At 45.4% G+C, this 25,717-nt stretch overlaps 1 protein-coding gene and 1 long non-coding RNA gene across 2 annotated transcripts in view; one reads left to right on the top strand and one right to left on the bottom strand.

The window, feature by feature from the left end:
• EHD3 (EH domain containing 3) overlaps nucleotides 1-14,871 on the top strand; it is a 29,989-nt gene extending 15,118 nt beyond the window's left edge. The window contains exons 4-6 of the mRNA XM_023922935.2: nucleotides 9,930-10,342; nucleotides 11,325-11,489; nucleotides 12,845-14,871. Coding sequence (XP_023778703.1) covers nucleotides 9,930-10,342; nucleotides 11,325-11,489; nucleotides 12,845-13,372 — 1,106 coding nt within the window. The 3' untranslated portion in view covers nucleotides 13,373-14,871. The remainder of the gene's footprint in view (nucleotides 1-9,929; nucleotides 10,343-11,324; nucleotides 11,490-12,844) is intronic.
• Nucleotides 1,886-25,487, bottom strand: LOC111926293 (uncharacterized). Its single transcript, XR_002862834.2, has 2 exons — nucleotides 25,396-25,487; nucleotides 1,886-5,631 (listed from the first exon to the last, which is right to left on the bottom strand). It is a non-coding gene; the product is annotated as an uncharacterized LOC111926293 (long non-coding RNA).
• Between the last annotated feature and the right edge of the window lie 230 nt (nucleotides 25,488-25,717).

Raw genomic sequence — 25,717 nt, 5'->3', positions numbered from 1 at the left:
GCTTACAAGCCAGCTGGCCTCATCAGCGAGTTGGTTTTGGAGATACATAGAGCAGTAACACGGTCTAGGCAGAAAACAAGACAGGGTTAAAAAATGCTGACACAACAAAATTCTTTTGCTTCTTCTATACCTTCCCAGCCTGCTCAGATTTCATTTGGGAATGAAGCAATACCTGAGGGAGTCTTACAGAGGTTTTCCAAAAGATTTTGAAGTTTCTTAACTGCTTGCAACAGGAATGCTTTTCTTACCCTCATTGCTAGTAGTAGGTTCTAAGACCCTCAGACTGGGGTACCTGGGATGCAGTGTCAGGGAAGTGAGTAGATAGTGAAGCAGTGTTCTGTCATAAATTTGAGGGGGAAAGTAAAGATGTAAAAGATGTGGCAGGCTTTCCCAGCCTGCCCATCCCATGAGAACCAGCAGTGTTTCTAAAAATAGGAAATTCCTCTCAGTGGGAACATCACAAGTCCGTCTCCTTCCCCATTAGATGTCAGGAGCATTAGTTAATCTATACATTGTCAGCTTTGCAGAATACCACACTGTCAAAGCTTAGCAATCCATGAGAGGCACCTTATACCCCTGAATTTCAGCAGTAGCTGTTTCTGTTATTGCACCTATGTTTCAAAGAGGAGGAGGAAGGGAACAAGGTTTAAAGGATTGATTCAGGGGCCAAGTCTAGGTTCTGAAGCTTTTTAATTGTCTGAACTCAACTCTGAATTAAATTAACTGCCTTGTTGCTATTAAAGATGGCAGATCTGACAGTCCCCTCACAGCCAGTGTGTGCGCGAGCACAGGGTGCTGGTGTTAGTGCTAGCAGCTCTCAGCCTCCTACAGCCAGCAGCAGGGCTTTGCAAATGGCCACCAAGCTTTGCTCCAAGGAATGCTGTATAATCCCAGGAAACAAAGCTCAGCACTGGCTCTCTTCCAGGACAGCATGACCATAAAGAGCCCCCTTCTCTCACAGAGCAGCCCATGAAGTTTCCCAGTAGCAGAGCTGCAGGTTTAGGCCTATCAAGCAATTGAGGGTGATGCAGTCTGTCATAGCTGAAGTGCACATCCCTTTGACATGCGGTGACATCAGCAGCACTGACACAGCAGCTGCTGCTGCTCTCAGGCTCTCTAAAAAAGTGTAGCCCAGGAGCTGCCTGCACTGATTTGACCTACTGAGCTCCTGATTCATGCACTACTTTATGGTGGGTGCCCACAGTGTCACGGGTGTGGTAGCCAGACTCCCTAGGATGCACAGGTGTCATCATTTACAGGCTTTGTGGGAAATGTTTCCAGAATGTCCTGGCCCAAAGCACCCTGTCCTTCACTGCTTCTGTATTATCCTTGCCTGGAAGACAGCCATTTCTCTTCTGATCTTTTTTACAGACTGGGGCATGAATCTATGTCCACATTTAAAGAACTAATGATTGCATTGTCTTGTCCCTTGCTCTGCGTCTTTTTTGTTATTTATTGTTTCTAGGGGAGCATGACATGCCCATAGGGGAGTTGTTTATACCAAAACAGTCTTGTCTGCTTTGACAATTTGATAATGATAAAAATGCCATCCACTTGGAAAGCACTGTTCTGGTGTCACATAATGAGCTCAGGCCAGCCTGCTGGGAGGGAAAATGAGGAGGGGATGACTATAACAAAATAAATGAGGACAGAGAGGAGGGCCACAGATCAGGTCATGCAGAGCCAGGACAGGAGTGAGGACTTGCTCATAATTCATCACCTTGTGCAGTGTGCCCTGCTAATGGAGCCACCTCGCAACAGGAACTCGTATGCTTCAGTGGCAGTGCCATCCCTGGGGACTGAGCCTTGCACGCTCTGCTGCCCATCTGTCTCGACCTACATCTGCCCTGAGCTGAGCAGGTTCAGTGACGCCTTGGCCAAGCTGTATTTGATCCCTGTTTCGGGGTAGTACTTCCTGCATATATCCTAAACGCTTCATATTCACTCTCTGTATGCCGCTTTCTCCCTTTCCTGCATTAGCAGTGACCACAAGCTCCTAGCCAGGAGGTAAGGTAAGGACTGGCAGTGTCATTCTCCATTGGCTTGCTTTCCAGTATACACTATTCCAGCATTTTCCCAGCCTTCCACCCAGTTCCATTCTGCTGGCTTTAGTGCAGCCTAGCCATCCCATAACCAAGGGAAAAAACCCTACCCACCAGCTTCACCCTTCTCCTGGGAAAGCTGAATTCCCAAATGACCAGCAGCTTCAGCACCAGGGACACTTAGTCACTCACCAGTCTGACAGCGAGAAGAAAAATGCTAATAGCAACAGTCTTGGGCAGTGTAGAGCTCTCAGCCTGGCTGTGTCTCAAATAGCCATGCTTGGAAGGGAAAGGCAAACACCAAGGGAATTGATGTTCTCCCACTTCATGGAATGCTGTTTAGGGTACAACAGCAACAAAAAATATTTTTTCTGAGGAGCTCTGTCACGTGTGCTAGCAACAGAATGATACAAACTAAAGGCATCCACCCTGAAAGCCTCTAAAAGGGAAGCACTTCAAATATTTGCTGTAATACTCCCCACTGGTGATGTTTGCTTATATTCTGTATTTCACTCTGCCTGGGAGGGTGAAAGTGCACTGGTTAGTTTTGACTTTCTAGTTCACCTCCATTACAGCTGCTCTGCAACCTGCCTGATTTTATCAGTCTCACTAAACACATACTGTTCCACTGATGCTCAGCTCTTACAGGCACACTGTTCTGCACTTCCTCTTAAAAGCTGCAAAAAAATGAGCAGAAAATCTACACAGTTCTCATGTTTATTTCTAGAAATATGTGAAGCCATGGCCTAATTCTTCTGACCTGAAAGCAGCTTGCAAACAAAAAGTCAAAATTATATTTGGCGTTTGAGAAAACCAAACCATTATTTTGTTTGGTACTGGGGGGAGAGGGACTGTCTCCATGATTCGGGTTGGAAATACTGATATATTTTGCAGTTCCAGAACTGGAAGAGCAAAAAAAGTAGCAAAAAAGAGCAAGATTAAACGGCTGCACAGATATAAAGGGCTGTGCTTTTTTCTGTTCCTATTAACATACAGCAAGCATTTAATTTGTGTTACTAAACAAGTCTGATTTTTTTAACAGCTGTGCAGCTTGTCCATTTGTTGTGCACTGTGCACTCCAGAAATATTCTAAGTATCTATTGCATTGAGGGAAGGTGGTCATGCCATCAGCCTCTCATCAATTTGCATTATTTATGCCCATCAGGCATTCTTTCAGCATCCTGAGTAACAGTGGAATGTGTTTCCTGGTCACTGGGAACTATCAGCTACTGGTGGCCATTTCAGGCCAGCTTTTCAACATGATTTCTCCTGAAATTTAAAGTATGAATACAGGAGAATTCAGTTTGTGTTTGGATGCTATAGTAAAAAAACTTCCTTGGAATCCCAGCCACACATAGATATTGGTGTGCGCTGACTTCTGTGGAAAGCTTGGCCTGTATTCAGGTGCTTTCTGAGGTCTCAAAATCTGGCTAGAAACTCTTTTCAGAATTGGCCCATGTACCAGGTAATGCTCAGGCCCATCTGTCACAAGTGGCAAAGATATAAACTTGTATATGGGACAAGTTCTGGCTGTGTGTACACAGGAGCTAAACAGGCTGTTGTAGGGAAACTTAGCTCTGGACAATGGTCTCCTCAGTTTTGCTCCACCTGATTGGAACATGCCTAGTGGGGTTTCATTCACTTTCCAGTGACATAAAGGGTGAGCCCCATCAGGCTCCCAGTCTCTTCCCCACCCTGAAGCCCTTGCAGTAAACAACATGAAAGTAAAAGGCCACACAGTCTGGGACTCCAGGTACTGGTTAATGTAAATGTTAGCATTGTTGCTAGCTAGAGATCTGCTGTGCTTTGAGTCCTCTTGCCTTTGCTTTGGAAACCTTAAAGCTTCCAAAATATATTTAATGTTTGTATTATTTCCTGGTATGGAGGAGGAGGAAATGTGGAGCACTGGCAGGAAGATGTAGCTCTCTGAATCAGCAGCTCCAGGACAGATTATTTATTTGAGTATAGGCACAGGCAGAAGTGATTGGCAAGTTGGGGCCTGCTCTAGAAATTAGGGCATGCGACATTCAACAAAATCTTTTCATGCCAAAGGCCTTCTGTGTATTTCCCAACACACCCACAGAGATGCATTACAGAAATCTCTTCATATTTTCTCAGAAGGCAGCCACTTCCAGAGAGTAGTCTGGCAGCTTTTTACAAAGGTGTTTTAGGATGAGCTGCAGTGAGGTATCCAGTACCCGTCCCTTGCTTTTCATCATCCCTTTTGTCCTCTCTCCTTGCTGGCACCACCAGCTCCTCCCCTCGAGAGAAACTTGTTCAGATCACTGTTTTTCCATTCAGTCCCACCTGTTTCCTCTCTGATACTCTCACCCAGCACCCTTCTCTCTCTAGGACACCATTACTCTCTGGGTCTCATAACAGCCACCCAACCCAGCTTTCCACTTACTTTGTGTGTCCTCAACGGGATGTGTCACTTCCCCCTCCCTCCCCTCATTTTCTTCTTCTGACCATCGTGTAACCTTCCTTCTCCTTTGCTCACAGCCATCTGTCACATTTGGTTAACACCTGCCCCTCCTGGCACATTCTCCCCCTTCAGTGTGGGCTGCCTGCTTGTTTTGCAATGACTTAAGTCTTCTTCCCTGGACTCTGAAGGGCTTTCAGGCAGGACATTGCTTAGTGAGACTAAGCCTCAAAACCCTCGTAATCAATTATAAAATTTTAAGTCATAAGCTCCCTGGAATCAGCATTCAATTAATTTCATCTCCCCAGAGCTGTTCCCCTCTCTAGGCAGTCAGTGTTCAGAGTGTCAGCTGTCCTGTCTTGGGATGTTGTCAGACAATCAGAGCCAGTCTCCCATTTGACAGATAGGGACACTGCCATAAAACTCTGCCTTATAGAGTGGCACAATCTGGTAAATCTTTCATCTCTACACAGCACCAGCTTTAGAAAGATGAGAGGGAAGCTCCCCATGACTAAAATTCATCAGGAAAGAGGTGAAGTGCTAGAAGCAGCAGCATGATTTACAGCAGTAATAACAGCAAGCTGTAAGGTATCTGGTGCAAAGCAGAACCATATTTTTTCAGCACTTCTTGATCTGACTGTTTCCATTCAATCCCCCCTGATCTCCACTACCACAGGACCTGTGGCTATGGTTCCACAAGACAGGAAATCAGAAGTATGCTTGCTGCCAGTAAAAAAAAGCACAAACAAACAAAACAAACCTAAACCAACAATCAGTGCAGCTACAGGGTGAGAAGTGCTGAATCAGTGCATGCCCATTCCTTGCTGGTTTAAATTTGCTTTAAAAATCTTACAGCCAGGCAGATTTTGTGCTGGGTCAGGTATGATCCATCTTCCCACAGTCAGCATAAAGACTGTATCATGCCTGATCTGACTTGACAGAATGTAATTGCATAATCCTGCCAGATCTTGGTGAAGTGCATGGTGCCAGGTATTCCAATGGTGCACAGACAAGAATTCATTAGCCCAGCCTGCCTTATGGAGTCTTGGTGGCAGGGTGTCTGCAAGAAGATCATTTTCTCTGCAGGCTGGACCCATTGACAGTCCTGCTGACTTGTCAGCTTTGTGTTAAGTCTGTTGAGTCCTTTTCATGCTGTCAGAAGGAAACCTGTCCCATGAAAAAAAACATCTGATAGAATAAAGATAGAATAAAATGGTTACTGTGTTCATCTTGTCCTCCTAGTACTGTATGATTTGGATTCATTTTCTCTTCACGTTCACCTTATCTGGAGGTTGTGAAAGAAGCTGCATCAGTGATATTAGAGAATGTTTAAATATGCAGCATATTTTTCAACAGGGATGCAAGTACAACAGACAGGAATTACTGAACAGCAAATTCTTCCCTTTACATTTCTGTCTGAACATCCCTGTAATAATGGTTTTGCATTAATGCAGTTTTGGCAAGCAGATGGCTTCCCGGCCACCCTGTAAATTCACAATAAAACCGTGCTGAGTTCCGTGGACAGCTTCACCCATCCCTGAAACACTGCCAAAGCAGAGATAGTGACTGCCTGATTTTGTGAGAGGCCTTAGCAACACCCTACAACACAGGGAGGCGTAGGGAGACATAACGCATTTGCAGTGGAATGAGCAAGGGACACCAGGAAAACTCCTAATTTGACTGCAGAGGAAGATCCATTCTTGGTCTAAGCTCACACAGTAATAAACTGCCAGAAAAAAGGGACAGGCCCAGTGTATCTGTGAAATAAAAAATGGGCGAGGAGGGAAGCAACCAAAGCAAGGCTATAATGCTTAAATTTAGTTACAGAATAAACCTCCTGTTTTCAGCTTTTGAACACCCCCAGCTCCGGCTGGAGCCAGGCAAAATGCCCCGAGTTTTCTGTGCCATTGAAGAGCCCTTCAAAAATGAAAGCTCCAAACTAAACATTAAAATATTAATGTAGGACCTTATTTTTAAGCACCTTTATTAATAGCTTGCCCTTAGCCATTTGCACTGTCATCCTGCTATCTAAATGCTTTAGTAACAATCTACTCTATTATACACTAAAAGCAAGACTAAAAAGTCAACCCCATGAATCACATCTGTAGCAGTTCTCTAGGCACTGTGTATGAAAACACCACTGCAGTCAGTGACTCCAAGTAGACAGTTGTAAACAGAGCCCTATCCCACGTCATGCTGGGTGTTAAGGAACTTTACAGCACTCAGGATAATTTTTCTCTCTTTTCCTCTATAGTGTTTCATCACTTAAGAACAGAATACATACACTTATACCTTGTTTTTTCTGCCAGGTATGTTCATACAGAGGAATGCAGCTGTGATCAGTAGCACTGCACACACAAGGCTTGTTTCTTGCTCAGCTGGGCACTAACAGGGGAGGTTCCCCAGAGCCAGAGCAAAGGGGACATACAAGGGGAGGGGGTGGGTTGGGCTTTTGCCCCAGCATGGGATGTAAATGAGTCCATGGTGATGTTTCAGAGCAGTCAAGAGCAGGTGTTACTCTCCAGGGCTTTGTTCTCTCTTTAATAGAGATATGCAGGACAGCTGTCAGGAGAATATCTCTGAACAAGCAAAGAAGCCAGGAAAGAAAGTCTGCTAATCAATCTAGATACATAATGAAGTCCACAGGGACATCCAACACTCATTGTATGTTAGTGTAGCAGCTGGGAATACACAAAGGGTCTGAGCAGATATTAATTTCCTTTTCTTGCTGGGTAGAGCAACATTTTTTTTTGTTAATAGGAAAGAGAGGCTCAGGAAATAGATACCTTCTAAGTGCTACTGTGGATGCAGGGTTGATACAGGATAAAAATCATGAGAGCTAAGCACCTAGAGATACTTTTGGGCAAACCTTGAGACCCAGGCTAAGGGCAATCTCCCAAGTCCTTAGCTAATACAAAAATTACGATTACACTTTTTTTCTATACCTCCCTTCTTTTAAATAATCAGTTCCCACTTACACTAAATCCCTGCAAGGGCTGACTGTCAGGTGCAGACACTTTCCCCAACTCACCCTAGCCCCTATTAACACAACAGAGAGCGTAACAGTGACTGTTCCTCTACCGTCAGAGAGGAACCATCTACATGATCTGTGACGGGACATCACTGTAGCATTACAAGGTAGCCTAGAGAGCATGACTCTTTTCCACTTGATTCTCCCAAGAAAAAGACTGGACAAAGTAGCTGTGGTACAATTCAAACATGTGCCAGTTTGACAAGAAAACATCCCAGTCCATGAGATTTCACAAGGTTAAATGCACAAACATCTCCAAATAAAGTCACCCTGACTCACTGCTTCCATGATGAAAAAGCAAGCTGTGTAGCTCTGCGTATGAAGAATAAACTGTCCTGCCATGCCAAATGACTTCCAGCCCTGGCAGAAGTGAACATAAAGTCTGTGTATTTTCTAGCAAAGTTTGAGGGGATATGGAAGGTCCCTGTTTGTACATCCATTGATCTGCTTGCAGAGGGACAGCTGACAGCCTGAACCCAGGCCAAGTGAAGTGAGGTATCGGCATCGACTTTGTCCTGCTGCCACTGCCCCCAGCACAGGTTAGGAAGGAGTCAGCATGCTGATCGTTGCAGCAGATTTGCAAATAGAGTAGTGGAGTAGAACTCCCTGCAGCCAGAACACCTGAGGTTAAAAAGCTGAGGTTAGCACCTAAGGTAAAAAAAGGCTGTTAATATCTGAAGCAGGATCAAGTTTATTTCAGTTTTAAAAAACTGATTTGTGACTGCGTTTGAGGTCAGACACACAGACTGAGCAAGATACGCAGCTATCAATGTAATATATTAAATGCTCAGCAGGCCTTTGCCAAAGCTAATACTGATTCTAAATTCTCTGAAGTTCTGAGCATCAAATGAAGCTGAGCAAAGAGCCAGTGCCCAGCATTGCTTGCTCTTGTTAGAGGAGACATTCATGTCCTAGTAAGCAGAAGGACACTGGTGGGACATACATCTGGCTTTCATTTGAGATTTCTGTAGATCCCATGGAAGAGAACAGCAAAATGTGCACATCCAAGAACTCACACCTCACATACCCACACTCTGCTACCCCCTTTTCCTGTAAGGAGCAAACTGTAATTGACCAAAGCTGAACATTGCCCAGTAATAAGAATTTGTGATTGTATAAAAGTTCTCAGTGGCAAAACGTTAATACCAATTTATCCAGATGAAGATAAAGTTCACACAGGCTTTACTCCTGACATGAGAGCCAGGATTTCACTCCAGTTTTCTTAGTCAAGTGGAAGAAAAGGCCAGTGTGAAAAAACAAAGATCAGAGATCAGCTATCCTCTCTTCTGTAGTTCCAGTCTAATGATGGGGACGCATTGGTTGCCCTCTAGGATTTAGAGAGGACAGAAGAAAAAAAAAGGAAGAAGAAGAAAGGGGAGCAGGAGGAAAAAGCACCAAACTAATTATCATGTATTTATTCATGAAAGCCAAGATTAAAATAGTATATTAAAGGATTTGCATGCAAATAGCATTTGCTCTGTCCTGATTTCCCTTAACAAAGTGCAGCAGTCCGGTGACTCAGATAACCCCAAATGTCACACAGCATAGGAGAGCCTGACAGAGCAGGGGGAGAGAGCCAACCAGTCTCTCACCAAGACTTTAAAGAAGGATAAAAAACAACACCACAGAGGTAGGAAAAAAGGTAATATTGTTGCTGTAATTACTATTGTTTTAGGGACTTCTCCACACGCTATTTATCATGCCCTGTACTGGCTAGAGGTGGACCCAGTCTGACACTGAATCCATTGTCTTTAGTCCTGAGGCATGTGAAATTTGAACCCACCGTTCCTGGCCTGTGTCTGCCTCTGGTGTTCACAGCAATGCTGTCTGCTAAGCATCAAGCTCTTGGCTAAGTGAACACAAATCATTTGGCTTTGTGCACATGCAGCAGGTATGACAGGACGATTACTGTGGTAAGGAAGGTTATTTGCATGCTGGGTTTTGAAGTGGATGGGACAAACTTAGTCTTGCACAACTAGACAAGACCTGAGATTTATTAAGCAGTGGAGATACACATCACAAACCAGTCTGGGTGCACGCATTGCAATTATCCAGCTTTCTACAGCCTTTGTAGGCCATGCTGATGGCAAGTCACTCACAAGCTAGATCTCTCTTGTTGCCACATACAAGACTTCTGCAGAAGGAGTTTGAATACAGCAGTTGCTCCTTGTTGTGCATTTGAATGAAGATCTGGAGCACAAGTTCAAGACTTCTTTGGGTGACCTCTTAATGTGGGGAGGACAAGAGATGTCCTAACTGTGCTGTGACTTCTACATGAAGGACAGTGCCTCATCTCCTTATCAAGCTACCTGCTCTACTGGGAAGGCCACTTTCTTGCAAGATTACCCTCAGCTACAAATGTAGTTTGAGTATAGCAAGTAAGCTCTCTACTCCCATGTTTGCTGCATCTCTGCTCTTCCTCCTCCTCTTGCAGGTTATGACTTCGCTGCTGTACTAGAGTGGTTTGCAGAGCGGGTTGACCGCATCATTCTCCTCTTTGATGCTCACAAGCTGGACATCTCTGATGAATTCTCTGAGGTCATCAAGGCCCTGAAGAACCATGAGGACAAGATGAGAGTTGTTCTCAACAAGGCCGACCAGATCGAGACTCAGCAGCTGATGAGGGTGTACGGTGCCCTCATGTGGTCCCTGGGAAAGATCGTCAACACTCCTGAGGTCATCAGAGTCTACATCGGCTCCTTCTGGTCCCATCCATTGCTCATCCCCGACAACCGCAAGTTGTTCGAGGCAGAGGAGCAGGACCTGTTCAGGGATATCCAGAGCCTGCCCCGCAACGCAGCCCTGAGGAAGCTGAATGATCTCATCAAGCGAGCACGGCTGGCCAAGGTAGGTGATGGCATAGAAGCCCCAAGCATTCGGTTTGGGCTGCCTGCAGCATGCAGCCTATGGAGAAATGGTTTTGGCCAGTTCAGCTTGCAGAGCTGGTGGATCCTACTCTTTCTCCATCCCATTTAACTCAGGCCCGGCATGTGAGCCCTGTGCCAATATGGGAAGAAAAGCAACTCCTTTGGTGTGTCAATCATGGCAGGCCAGAGTGAGGAAGGTAACTACAGATCAAAGCAGGTAGCACTTGAAGGGATCTGGAAAGCAGTTGTTCTGTGATAGCAACTTATAATTAGGACCAGTTCAGTGTATCAGAATCATACACCAGGGAATTGATAAGCTCTAGGTCTTTTGCTTTAACTTTCTTAGCCAAGAGAGATATCCGGCTTAGATGGATGCAGAGGAGGTGGAGACTCACAAATGATAAATAAGCCTGTAGTACCCCTGAGTATTTGAAATAAACTGAAAGAAGTCCCTAAAAACACAGGAAAGAGCCCCATGTCAATTGAGTAGAGAGATCAAAATATCCCTCAAAAGCTTTCAGAGCAAGGGTCTTTAATTTCAAGAAGAAATGCTTGGTTTGCCATTAAAAAAAAGCGAGAATATTGCTTAAGCTAAGGACTGGTATCCATACTAAAACATTGAACCTGTATGTTTGGACTGGAAAGGGACTGTTCCTTTGAAGGCCATGCCCAGTGGAAGGAAAAAAACAACCCACCACTCTCTCCAGAAAGTGCACATGAATGTCACTGTCTGTATGCTCAGGATTGCACCTTGTTTTCGCCTTCTCTCGGCCCAGCTAGAGCCAGAGCTGAGCACTTGGCACTGGAATAACAATCCATAGGTCCAGGCAAGCTGAGGAGCCGAGCTTGCCCTTCATGGTGAGATAAGATACAGTCAAGTCCTATGCACAGATACTCTGCTGAGAAGAATTTTCTGATGTGCTATTTAACATTTGCCTTCATTTCAAATTAATTCCCTTCAGGTCCATGCCTACATCATCAGTTCCCTAAAGAAGGAAATGCCCTCAATGTTTGGGAAAGACAATAAAAAGAAAGAGCTTGTTAACAACTTGGGAGATATTTATGCCCGGATTGAACGGGAGCATCAGATATCACCAGGAGACTTCCCTAATCTGAGAAAGATGCAGGTAAGCAGTGGCATCCTGGCAAACATCCAAGGAAAGAGCATTAGAGTAACAGCAGGGAGTACGACAGAGCCATGCAGACTTTGATTGTTGCCACCTGTGGGAAAAGCCTGCTGTAATGTTGAAATGTGCCTTAAAATATTTGCAGGCTATATTTGGGCATGAGCGCTTCTTACACATAGAGCTCATGTGGAGCTTTACGTTCATGTCTCACATCTTTGCCTGTAACACTTTACAGCAAATAATTTCTTCTGTTTATTTTTAGTTCCAGGTTCCATTTGCAGATTTTTCAGGCCTAAGAATACTGTTAATTTATAACAGAAGGAAAGCTGTGTCCTGAAAAGGCTACTTAGGCCACGTTCCTCAAGAGCTATATTTATCTTCTATTTCACTCTTTGTTTCTAGAAAGAGAGAAAGGAAGGTGTGAAAACTAAAAGCCCCTTTTCTATTTTAAGCAGAGAAGCAGGTTTTCTGTTGTGCAGACCTGAGACCTGGCCCAGTGTTCATGCAAGTCAAAAACTTCAAAGGACCTTGGATCAGAGCCTTGTATTGTACATTCAGGCAATGCTGGACACTGCTGCATTGCTGCGTGGCTTCAGTCCAAACAGAAACCTGTTCCGAGTTCTAGCTGTTGAAGTTGCTACTAGCTACCTATGGAAAACAGCATCTGCCTATTTTTTTTTCTTTTTGAAAATATACTTTCCCTGAGTTTTTGGGAATGAGATCTATGGGGTGTATCCAATAGGAGATCTCCTTCACTGCTTGTTAAAATGTGTGTTAAAAAAACCTATCAATTCAGTTGGAGTGAATAGTGCAGATTTAATGAGTAGAGGGTGAAAGGTAAAACTGTAGGTCTTTCTGCATCTAGAATAGAGTTCTTTGCAGGCCCTGCTCAAAGCCCTTTTGCTTAGCTGTGAAATTACAGAATCTGAGCCATGCTGTAAAGACATGCTCACCACCTCTTACAGATGTGCTGTTGTCTTGATGGCATCTGAAAGTTGCACTGCATGATGATGAGTCTTTTGCAAGGTGGAATCTCCTTCCCAGAGTGCAGAAGGGGGAGAGAATGTAAAGCACTGGCTGGAGGATGTAGCAAGAGCACACAACCAGTTTGCCTTGAACTATTTGGTCATTTTCTGTAGGACTTAAGGGAGGATTAAATTAAGAGCAAGGCTGGCCAGGGAAACCCCATCCCATGCTGAAAGCAGGGCTGTCAGAGGAAGGAATGCCAAGCTCCCCACTCCTCAGCAGTAGCAGGGTTTTGTGAGCCAAGCAGCAGGCAGGCATCCCACTGTACACCATTACTCCACCACACACGGCCATGTCGCTCACCTCTTGCTGTGTTGTCCCATTTTAAGGATCAGTTGCAAGCCCAGGATTTTAGCAAGTTCCAGCCTCTGAAGAGCAAGCTGCTGGAGACTGTGGAAGACATGCTGGCCAACGACATCGCCCAGCTCATGGTGCTTGTCCGCCAGGAAGAGTCCCAGCGGCCAACCCAGATGGTGAAGGGAGGAGCCTTTGAGGGCACCTTGCACGGTCCCTTTGGCCACGGCTACGGAGAAGGCGCCGGAGAAGGGATCGATGATGCCGAGTGGGTGGTGGCCAGGGACAAGCCCATGTACGATGAGATCTTCTACACACTCTCGCCTGTCGATGGTAAAATAACTGGTGCCAATGCCAAGAAGGAGATGGTAAGGTCTAAGCTGCCCAACACCGTGCTGGGCAAGATCTGGAAACTGGCTGACATCGACAAAGATGGCATGCTGGATGATGAGGAGTTTGCCTTGGCGAATCATCTCATTAAAGTCAAGTTGGAGGGTCACGAGCTGCCAAATGAGCTCCCTTCCCATCTCCTCCCTCCATCCAAAAGGAAAATAACAGAGTGAAAGGAAGGTTACAGGGGAGAGGGAAAGGGAAGGGGAAAATAAAAGATCTAGAAAAACATGTTTACTTAAATTATACCTTTAGATGTGAGATCACGTTTGGATTTATACCTACTTTGCTGTATGAAGAACAAAATCTAAAGCAGAACAAAAAAGTCCAATCCTTCATGATAATATGCAATTAACTCTTCCAGTGTGCTGTCCCTGCTTTCTAATGTGTAGTCTGTAAATATGAAGGTGAAGAAAGATGTTGCAAACTAGGAGACTCTGTTGAGCAAGAGTAGAAGAAAACCTGAAGTGGGCTGCATTTTTGGAGAGTGGAATAGGCACTAATAGAAATCTGCTAACTGCCAGTATCACTCCTGAGCTTTGGCTGCACCTTCTGCCTTTTAATGGGTCTTGCAAAATTCAGGAGATTAAGAAACCACAAGGTCTTCAAGCTATTGGCCAAAATAAAGAGCATTTCCTAATTAACATAAGCCCAAACTGAAATACTAGATACTGAACACCAGAGTTAAGAACTTTAGGAACCTCGATGCACCGTTAAGATGCAAATTTTACAAACATTCCCCTGTCCTTAAAGAAAAATACATCAATAAAATCTGAAAGAGCTCTGAACTGAGCAGCTGGAGTTCCTCATTGTTCACTGTGGGATAGGCACTCTAGAGTTCCTAGTCATCGCCACCTCCCATTCAGTCCCCAGGGGAGATTTGTTCTGCAGGCATGGCCAAGAGACCTGCACCCCAGGGGAAGCAGAGAGAGGGGGCCCTAGAGGTGGACATCAGGTGGGTTGGAAGGGAGGAGCACCACTTCCAGGCTCACCCAACATTTCACAGCCAGTGGGTAGTGTTTGCTCTTTGAACAGTGGTGGTGTCCGTGATTCCTGTGAAGTGACGTGTTTGCTCTCATCGTGCACAGTGAAAGCCACAAGGCCCCATTCTCACTGTACAGGTACAAACCCCACGCTGTCAGGTGGATCCATCACAAGGGCAGAACACACACGGGCACTGGGCAGAGCTTGCTCTGCTCTGTGCCTCCACAAACCTAGCCGAGATGTCAGCCTTCACACATGCGCCTCACCACACAGTAACACTTGATCCCCTCCAGAACTTCTACCCTGAGCCAAGAGACCTTCCCCACTTCTTTCATGCTCTATGAATTTTTTTGTTTCCAAGACCCAATTTTAGCAGAAATCCCTCAATTTCCTATTTCATTGCCTAAACACACACGTGCGCGCACACTCTTCTGGTTTTTGTTGTTGCTTTGGAGCAGTGTGTTGTTCCAATCCTGTTGTCACTTTATATAAGCTGAGCTCCTACTGTGATGAAAAACCAAGATAAGTATAACTTATTTTATATCTCTTGTGTTCATATTATATAGAGAAATATATTCTGTGTATGTAGGATGTGCTTATTGCAGTACATTTATCACTTGTCTTAAAAATTAATGCATTAACCTTTTTTGTACCCTGGTCCTAAGACATTATTAAAAAAGAAAGGCCAGATCTGTCTACTTCTTTATATAGCAAAATGAAATGCAGCTGAAAAGAAAAAAAAAAAAAAAGCTTATTTCTAAGTGCAACAAAGGGAGGAGATTATCCTCATGCACATTCCCAAACATGCATTTACAGATCAGCCCAGCTGGACTCGGGTGTGAGCAGCTGAATGACTGGTTGACATCTGCATGACATCTCTCTTGGCTGTCTAATCACAACCTCCATACTTTGCCAAAGCAAGAGGAATTTTACCCGTGTTTCACCTTGTTCAATGTAGGGGAGAGGTAACAACCACATTTCAGTAGAAAAAAGAATATATTCAGGGAGTTTCTTCCTGTCAGTCGCTGATGAGAATGCTACAAATTTACCAAAATCTGGAAAGGATGCAAAAAGCCTCAGTCTTAAATTTTACTAATTCTACTTCTTTCTTCATTCTTTCTTTTCTGTAGATGTTCATGACAGTGATAGTTATCTCCAGAGCGGGACAGTGAAAGGCATGGAGTAAGACAGGGAGAGCAGTTAGGATAGTCCTGGGGAAGCACTTGGTGAGAGGGTGTGAGCTGTAGTAGTTGGCAGAGTTTCCATTTAGCATCTGCACAGGATGAGAGAAGGGTGAGAGGAAATCATAGGGTGGAGAGCAAAAGCAATAAATGCAAATTGAGGGAAAAGCCAGCAGACTGTGTCATTGCAGTTCAGCTGCCCAATAACCCCAAGTTTAATTGTCATCACAATACACATCTGCTAAGGTTGTCCAGGTCGTCCTGAGGAATTTGTATCCATTGGACTCCAGCTAAGGCTGAGTAAAACACTGTGAATCAATCCTACGTCTGTGTGGGCACAACTGTCTGATGGCCACTCATACAGCACATTGCTTGTGACAGTCTCATATGCTGAAATTTAACTCCTTGAAAAGCAGAACATGACTGGTTCTCTCAAAGGGGATGGGAGAAGGTGAGGCCTAGTAGTCTCATCTTCCCTGTACACTCCAGCAAGGTTCTCAGGTAGGCAAAAATTCATTGTAACAGCAGTTAAACAGCTTTCAGGGACCTTTGTGCCTGATTGTGCATACAAGTTCACAAGCCAAACCACTGGCCTGTGGTAGGTAGTAGGTTAGTTATCAGTGCCTGTCTGCAGTTTTGCTTCAGACTAATCTCAAAGAAGGGCTGACGGTTACACAGGAAACAGATTTCCTGTGTTGCTGGTAGCAGCAGTTACCCCCACACCATGGCTGGGGTATGCCAGCACATTCCACGGCTCCTGCCTGCTCTCTGCACCATGCTCCTCTCATCCCTGTGCCAGCATCTCCAGGATGTTCCCACAGGATTCACCCAGAAAGGCCAGCAGGCACAGAGAGCTCTGCCCACACAGGTCAAGCGCACGAGGCGCCACGGCAGCACTGCCACGTGGGGGTTTGCTCTCAACACCCCTCAGGAACCACTGGCACTGTCAGAGGGCAGCTTCCCCACTCGTGCTGGGGACAGAGAAAAACACCACCAGCACTCCACGGACAAAGGCACTGTCACTGAACAGCATTGCACCAGGGTATGCCAGCAGGGCAGGAGACAAAGCAGCCCTGCTACAGAGGGAACAGGACAGCTGCTAGGGAGGCTGTGTTTCCAGAGAGGGCAGGTTATGAATGGTCCTCTTTAGTCAGATAACTTTATCCAACACATTTCACTTTTGCTAAGCTCTTCAGGAAATTAAAAATAACAACCAAACAATCCCATTAAAACACCAAAAACCAACATTAAACCTTAAACAGCCTGACATTCTCTATATAAAAATACATGGAGTCCTGTCTCTACTATGGCCATGCATGTATTTCTCCATTCCCTTCCCAGATAGCAGCTGAAAATGCACACACCACTTTTGTTTTGATTTTTTTTCCTTTTCCAAGTTAAGACTCCTGGGCAATCCCAGCCACCTGTATTGTTTCCCACATCTGTGGAAGGATATGATTTCCCAAGCCCACCAGGACTCCGGGCACTGCACGCAGGCCTCCAGCCAGTGCATGTTCCTGCCAGTTCACAGAGCCACACTCCAAAGGCAGTTATCTGTGTCCAACAGTGCTTCCTTTTTCCAAGAGCAGTTCTCAATTACCGAACAAGATTTCCCCAGGAGGTTATACAGAGGAACCGATTCATTTGCTCTGTCTGTGGGTGGGGGATTTTATCATGTGAACATACCACTGCCACTCCTCTGATCTTCTCATGTCCTTCTCTACCCATCCTCACACAGAAGAGCTTTTACAAGGTCAGAAGGACAAAAAGAACAAAAAGGTCTTTTTTTTTTTTTTTTTTTTACCCTTCTAAGTAGGAACTGCATTTGGTCTTCTCTCTGGGAAGGATCTAGAGCAGAAACATCTGTACCTACATGCTATATGGGCTAATATATGAGTTTTTTGAAAATTAAATTCTCTCCACTGTGGAACATGACAGGCAGATTAGATCAACAGTGCTATACAACCATTTATTTGAAGGGAAGGATAATAATTACACTAAGTTCCCTGAATAAGGCTTCACAGGAGGCATGTAGCTTAGCAAAAGGCAATTACTTCTGGGAGCTGGAATTTAGCCAGCATGCTGAAGTTCAAAGGGATTTTTAATCAAACAGAAAAGGTCAGAATCAGTTTTTCCATCACCTTAAGTTCCAATACAAACTTCATACAACAATGAAATTCAGATTTAAGTCTGGAAACTGTCCTTTTAAGTTGCTCTCCTTTATTATGCCTCAATGCTTTGTCCATACGACAGCAGCCTTTGGTTAGTGAGCAAAAGTTATGGGTTGTTTGACCTTACAGAGAGGGACAGTGTTCCTGCAAGCACAGCTGGAACCATGGGCAAGCTCCTCTAGAAGATCACCTCAGATCACGCTACACCTCTTACATCATTGATAGTTTCCACCTCTGCCATTGTTCATCTCGTGTTTCTTTTATTATAGAGAGAAGCTGTGGCTCCACGTTCAGGCTTTGGTAAGTGAGGAGACACAATAGACTTTTTTAGCCCTTCCTACATGCACAAGTCCTCAAGTCCTTCAAAGCCTGGCAGATGGGTGGGAACACTTATGAAGAACACCACTGAATTACTCCAGAGGAGCAGCTTGGTATCATCCAAGTTATTTTTGCAGAGTTTTTCAAAACATAGCATAGCATCTATTATTTTCTGGTCTTTCCCTTTCCTTCCTTTTGCTTATGAGCCTTTCCCTCCTCTTCCTAGCCTGTTCAAGGGTGGGGGAAAAACAAGGCTTAGTTTGGAATCTCAACATGCTAAGAAGTTCAAGGCTAGTGCAGGCAAGTCAATTGCTCTGCGGCTTTCCAGCTCCTCTAGGCACTGCTGATGGAGTAACAAATCCAGTATTTACAGCAGGCCTTTAAAACAATTCCTCAGTGCCTGAAGGGAGAGAAATCCCTGCTGAGTACAGCACACATCGTCCACGGCGTGCCTGTTCCACTGAGCCCTTCGCTGTCAAACAGTGCACAAGTTGCTAGGTTTAAAACGGGCTCCTCTCCAGCTGCTTACGTGTCCTGTAAACAGCCGTCAGCGAGGCCTCCATTAATGTCTGCAGAAGACGTGAACATGGGAGGTATTTATAGGCCTTGGATTAGATCGCCCTCCTTGCCTGGGCATTGCGCAAACAAAGGGCGTGTGTGTGGAATTCCTCTCCTTACGACGCACAAGTTCACTGCAAGCAAATGCCAGCTCTCTCTGAACAGCTTTCACCCACCACCCTACACATTTATTAGCAAGATGAGGATCACAGAAACTCCTTATAAGGTGATGGCAGCACAGAGGCCAGTAGGAAGCACAGCTCCCAGGGAAAGCTCTCTGGCCATTTTCTGACCCCCTTCAACCATGAGTTTTCAAGGCAGAGTTTCAGCAGCATTTTTCCTCAAGTTAGTGATAAGGTATCAAAATGAAGCATTTGCTGCCTGCCTACCATGTTGATACCATTCACAAAGCAGACTAGGAGGAATTCCCTGCATCCTACCATCTTTAAAGCCTCCATGTCCCACAGCACAGGCTTATCCAGTTGTATCAGAAATGCAGTGTAGCTGCAGTCCAAGGTGGCAGCTCACAGTTATGTTAAGTTTTCAGAAGCAGTATTGCTCCCCAGTTAGGATTTCAATATCCAATCCCTCAGTAAAGAGTTCCTTCATAAGCCCAGTGGGGAATTTCAATTCTTCTGCATGCACAGAAAGGTGATAAGCAGCTTAAGCTTCCATACCAACTAACTAGCACCCCTCAATCTGGTTCTATCATGGAACAAACCCTTAGCAAACTAGAGAACTTGCACCATTTACCACCAAGGGAGATTAGTTCTCTAATTAATATCATCTTTGATGACTCATCATGCCAAAAGAATAAAAACAGACCAATGATCATCTCTGCCAAGAAATTACAGCTTGCAAACTAAATTATAAAAAGAACTGGTGGCATTTTTCCCAGGCCCCACCAGCAGCCATGAACATAAAATAGCAAAGCACACCTAAAGCTCTTCTTCCTTCTCACCTAAGCAAGCTTTCAGTCTTCCTCCTGAAATTAAGCAGCCTTGGAAGGGGAGAGGAAGTGATCTACTGGTTACCATTTAATGCTAATCTAGAGCTTTATAGGCTGCTGAGGGGCAATAGAAAATCCAGTGACTGGAAGAACAATCAAGAAAGAGGTTTTACTGACCAGAGATGTCTTGCAGGTACAGGAATAGAGGTCTTTACAAAAAAAGAGTCATACAAGCAGTGAACGTCAACCCCAAGTCTCACAGGAAGTGTTAATCAAAAAAACCCATGTGGTTCAAGAACTGATGACACACTGGGACCTGGTTTTTAAGGCCTAGTTCAAACCTGCTTCAGCCCAAGGCAGGCAGTACATGGCACTCCCAGCAATCAGCTCTCCAGACAAGTATTCTGCCTTACCAGCTGTAGCCATCACGTACAGCAATGCCATGCAGCACAAGGGACTGAATGCCTCAAACACCCAGGCCCACAGCAACCAAACCATAGTCCATGGATCCGACACTCCCACATCTGTCTGTGCAACCATGTGACCTTTATGGTGGGTGGTGGGGTTTTTGTAGGGGTTTGGGGTTTTTTCCCCCCCTTTAAACACTTCACAGGAATGGAGACTGATGAGGCAGCGACGTATGGCAACAACACTTTCCTTTGAGCTCTGCTGATCGAATTGCTCCAGCACTTTCCCTGCAGTATTTTCCCAGCCTCAGAAGCTCTGTTCCCCATATCTGTGAGGACAGAGGACTCTGCCAAGCTTCAAGCACAGCTCTTCAGCAGAGCAGCAGAGAAAAGAGACCACATGCTGTCTATGAAGTGGCAAAGCTTAGGTTTGAACAGCTTTTTCCTCCTCCTCCATCCTCTACACAGCTGAGTCAAACCCCAGAAGCACCACGTCATCTCAGGTTTGGTAGCATTTCAGTACAGACCCAAGGGCAGAGTTTCTCTCTTAAGAACCTGGAAGGAACAGTGTTGGGCCTTGGTTGTGGCTTTTCTCAGACATTCTGCTTCTCAAGGTCACTCTTTGTCCTTCCTCTCCCACAAGGGCTTTGGGGAAGTACAAATCTTCATCCAACCTGCACCGTGGGAGGGAGGAAGAAAAGTGCTTATGATGACGCCCCAGAAGCCTTTCTAGACAGGCAAGAGTGTGGTTGCTTGTTCTGTAGCCTCTGGAAAAAGCCAGTCCATGCAAAGTCCGAGCAACACAGCAGAGGTGGCTTCCCAGCACAGCCCTTGATAGAAGCTGACAAAGGTGCAAAGAGGGTCCCAAGGGTTGAGAGGTGGGACTGAAAAACATGGGAAATCTGCTAGAAGTTGGCCAAGGTGCCGTGTCTACACGGCCAAGGCAGGCTGGTGCAACTAGACCTGTGCCTTAGTGGAGGGCCTGCCCAACCCTCCTGGAGAAGCTGCTCTCCCACAGCAGGAAACATGGATGTCTCCTTCACAAGGGAGACAGAAAAGCCCTGCAGAGCATGGATGATAAACTGCTAATGTGACAAACGAGGACACGATGTCCTTTCCGCCTGCTCCTCTCCCAGCCCTGGAGAGATCACTTAAGGTCACCAATATTTCTAATGATCTGCTTCCGATGGGTCGCCTCACTCATTTCACTCCATTTCACAGAAATAAAGGCAGCCTGGCTGCCTTTCACCGCTTCCTTTCAGGAGGACAGAGGGGAACAAAAGCCAGCACAGTCCTGCCGAGAGCCATGGGCCACCGTTACAGCCCAAGAGGCACGCGCCGGCTCCAGCCCTTTCTGTGGTCCCCGAAGGGAATTTAGTCAGCCAGCTCCTCACTGCCTTGTGAATGTCAGAACTGTGATTTACATGGAAAGGCTGCCACAGTTGGGACAATACAGGGCTGGTGGGCTCACCTTGGCCACTGGGAGACCCCCTGGGAAAAGAGGAAGTTCAGACTGTCTTCCCACCATCTCCAGAGCTGGTCAGAGGCAGCCCATTTTTCCCCCTTTAGCTAAAGAAATGCCTTTCAAGGACCCTACTACCCTGGTTAGAGGTTTGCAATTCTGCCACCAAACGTGTCAATGAGCTTACAGCATTAATTATTCTTGAGGCACCTCAAGACATCAGATGCAACCTCATCACATGCTCCGAAGTCCTTTGCTGGGAGGACAAGGGAGGCGAGCACCTCCTGGCCCTACAAGAAGCTGCTGACTCCAGCAGGAGTGAACAGCCAAGAGGCTGTTTCCAGAGAGATGGGCTGCTGTTATCAGCTCCCCAGAGATGAGTGTGCAAAATACCTGGCATATCATACTCCTTGGATCATTTGTATTCAATTGTATATCCAAGAGGGAAGGGGCGGGGGAAAGAGGCTCTTGACTTTTGTCCAGGAAAGGGAGATAAGGTACAAGGAGAGGAAGAGTGATTTTTTACAGCCCTAGAAAATAGCTATTGACTTCCTAATGAAGTGCTAGTGCAAACACTGAATGTAGTCCAATGAGTAAGAAAGGCCACTGGTAACTGGGTTTCAGAGAAATGTTTTCCAATGCCCTATTAGAAAGATAAGTGCATATTGAAGGAGAAAAATGGGTTCACACACCACTGCAGTCAGGATGCTGTACTTTTGTGTATCAACAATGGTTGGCCAAAGACTTCAAGCAATCATGGAACAACCTCATTTCCCAGAAGAGTGGGACACAAAGTACTCTGCATTTAAAACAGTTATTTAAAAACTGGAGGGTGAAAAAACAAAGAGGGTGAATCTTTGAACTTAAAAGATCTGTTTAAGAGAGGGATGTCAGCCCAAAAGCCAAGAGGCATAGCCAGGTTTCAAAGTGCACTCACTGTCTGTGATGAGATGGAAGCATGGAGATGATTCACCTCCCTGATGTTGGTTTCATGGAGACTCTTCCAGCCACAAGGCAGCCCAAGAAACGCACTGGTTCCCCAAAAAAGCATCAGTCTCCATACTCCCTGATCCCACCATGATGTGTTTCTAAATGCAAGGCCAGAGCCCATGGAAATGAGCTCTGCATCACTGGTGGTGCACAGTGAACTTACCCAGGACCTATCACAGCTCCTCTGCACAGCCCTGTTGCCAAAATGCCTTTAAGAATTTGGTCATGGGTTATGCACTCAGAAATCATCTTTTCTCTTCATGGCCCAGAAACCCAGCTTTCCAGACAAAAGTTTAATGCTTATTTTTAAGCAAAAGAGATTTGCCAGCACAAACTAAGAGATAAACAAGCACTTTAGTCAGCAGTCAACGTGACAAACACGATAACCTGGCAGCAGCACTGCACTTCCTTCTCCACATCATGCCTGCTCCATACAGCTTAGGGGACACAAAATGCCTCTGGTGGAAAGATCCCCATTGTGCTGGGTGACTACAGGAGTGACAGCAATCCTTAATGCACTAGAATAGACATGCCAGGGCACAAAAGGCAAAATAAAATGAAACACTGGGCCAGGAGCCAACACAACCACCTGGCAGGTTTGGGGTGTGAGCTCCTGCTCTCTCTGCATAAAGTGCATACACACAGAGTTTTCAGATACATCTTAATGCATTGCATAACACTGTTTTCTCTGTTTTTAAATCCAAAGACACTTTGCAAGAACACTGTTTTTAAAGAAATTATTCTGGACATTAACAAGTGCTCTGTGTTGGAGATGGGCACACCAAAACTGGGACACAAAAGAGAACCAGACAACCCCCTCTGACAGGTTTTAGATAATTTTTTATATGATTTACACAAAGACACCTGCACACATTTAGAATTCAAGCACACAGAACTCCATAAGGCAGTAATTTAGAAATTCCCCTGCCAAGATGTTACGTATTATCCCAAGTCCCTCGATTACTTCTGCTGAATAACAGTCACTGAACACTAAGCCTGTGCATTTTTTGAAGACACGGGTTTGCTTTTTCCTGATCCAAATACAGAACAAAAACAGGATCATAATTTACCATAGAAGACAATGAAAATCTTATCGTTGTAAATATATGTAGTGAGATAATACAAATCCTGTTCCTTGGTATTTCCCCTCCACCCTCTATTCCTACCACTACTCCTTCCAGCTTTAGGGCCTCTCCCCTGCTTGCATGGAAGATTGACGCCCATCTTACAGCCATAAATTACTCACAAACAGCTACTGAAAGTAGCAATGACCGTAGGGTAACACTTCCACAAAGCAATAGAGCTTCCTGGCAAGCTGATAAGAGTTTCCTGTTTTGAGTCTTGGGTTGGGTTTTTTTCCCTCTGATAAAAATTTGACTCTCAAAACATCTCAGAAAGGAAGGACTGACAGAATTTTCTCCCCCCCCTCCTCCCCTAAACATGTTGTGTTGCAAAATTTGTTCTCTTTTGCTGAATGTGAAATGAGGACCAGGTTCAAGAAACTCAAGTGCACCAGCTGAGACAGCAGGTGAGAGAAGCACATGGAGTCCTTCCCCACCTCAGGATGATGGACTGGCCTTGGAGCTCACTTTAAGTCCTGCCCTGTGTTCTCGCCTCTCAAGTTCTGCATTTTGCACTCTGGCAACACTCAGAGTTTCCATCACAGGCAAAACCCCCCAAAATCTCCAGGGACACAAGCTCTGCATTTACTCCTCTTGCCTCATGGTGGTATTTCCCCTGTCACCCCTGGGCACCTGTGCCTGCCTGAGGAGAGTGACCAGATGGGCAGGTTGTTCTGCTCAGGGCCAACCTGCCCTGTGTGTTGTGCGGGACCTCGGACACAGGTTTGCATCTGACACCCCAAAGTCCCCAGAGAGCTCTCCTGAAACGTTGTGTTGATAGCAGCCCATGTTTGCAGCAGCCCAGGGGTCCTGGAGGCCTCCATGGGAAGCCCACTCCTTTCCTCATCCCAGGGAACCTCCTGTACCTGCTCTTCCCAATTTCTGGGGTCAGATCATAAGTTCAGTATCTGGGACAAACAGACTGTATAAAATATAGGAATACTCTCTTTTACCCCTTCCCTGTGGGTGCTGTCCTTGCTCAGGAAGCCTCTCACCTGAGGGGTTTTGGCAGAGGATTCACTCACATAGCACTCCCCATCCCAACCCAAAGGTGTTCACGGGTACCTTTCTTTTTGCTGGCCCCACATGCCTCTCTTTTTCAGAGATAAGAGAAAAATCATTGCACAGGCTTGATACAACATCAGAAGGCATACACGATATTCCCCAGGAGCACCACAGTACCACACAGGATTTTAACATTTAATCCCCCAAAATCACCTCATTGAAAGAGGAACAGCCAGGAAATATAGTCCACTGCAGAAAATGAAATAAAAATAACTTTAAATGCTCTATTTGACCTCTAGTATGTAGCCCCTACCAGCGGGAAGGACAAGGACCAGGCTAGAGCCCCCCAGCTTCTCCATAACAGGAGCAGCCTGGACAGTTTTCACAGTGACTGTGAAGGGGCAAAACAGCAAGGTAAGGTTTTTCAGCACAAAACCTTTTAAGACTAAGCAAGATAATTTTACATGGTGAAGTTCAAATTAGATTGCACCCTGTGGAGGAAGAACAGCCAGTGTTTTCTTCCAAATCAGACAGGGCAGCATTTCACATCACTTCTCCTTTATGCCAAATTTCACCACTTCATCTTACAGTAAATGGCAGAAGTGGGAAGCACTTACACAATGGAGCAGAGATCACAGACCTGCATTTCTGGGGGCCTTTCAGACATTCACTTTCCACTGCATGCAAGCCAACTGCCTTCATTCACACACAGGGCTGCCCAAGACAATTTAATTGCTTGCCCACATTAGCTGGCAAGGCTGAGAGGGGCTCCCCACATACATCCCTTCCAGCACATGAGAAGAAAAGCAAACAATGCTGCAACATTCAATTTCAAGATGTGCAACTGTCCAGGATAGCCAGAAACAGTAGCAGTGGTGAATTCTGCAACTCTACCTTCTCCCAAAACCACAAAGCCATCTTCTAAAAATGACACCACAGCTGAGAAAACCCAGGCAATTCCCTCTAGCCCCAGATACTCAAGAGTATCCATAACCACCACCAAATGCTTTCTCTTCATTCACCCTCTTTCACCATCTCCAATTTCCCTACCTGTTCTCCAGGGGCTGTTCCCTCTAGACAGCCTGGCTCTCAGCAGCAACCCAATACCACCATTCTCTATCCACTCTTTTAAACCTTCCTGTAATTTCACTGAGTTGGAGGAGACCAGCTCAGGTGAAAGAAATTCTGCTCTCAAACTCATATGCACCTAAGAAGCCAACACCCAGCTAAAGCACCTGCAGTGGTCTGGCTAACTCAGGCTGTTGTGTTCAATATTTGCTGGGATTTGCTTTCCTGATGGAGGTTGAAAATGCCCTCAAATACTTACTCCAAGCAAACAATCTTTTACAACATATTTTGCAGCCAAAGGCTC

The sequence above is a fragment of the Cyanistes caeruleus genome, chromosome 2 (genome assembly GCF_971803275.1).
Source record: "Cyanistes caeruleus chromosome 2, bCyaCae1.hap1.1, whole genome shotgun sequence".
Lineage (NCBI taxonomy): Eukaryota > Metazoa > Chordata > Aves > Passeriformes > Paridae > Cyanistes > Cyanistes caeruleus.
The sequence above is the reverse complement of the archived record's forward strand: the minus strand, read 5'-3'. Positions and strand labels throughout refer to the sequence as shown.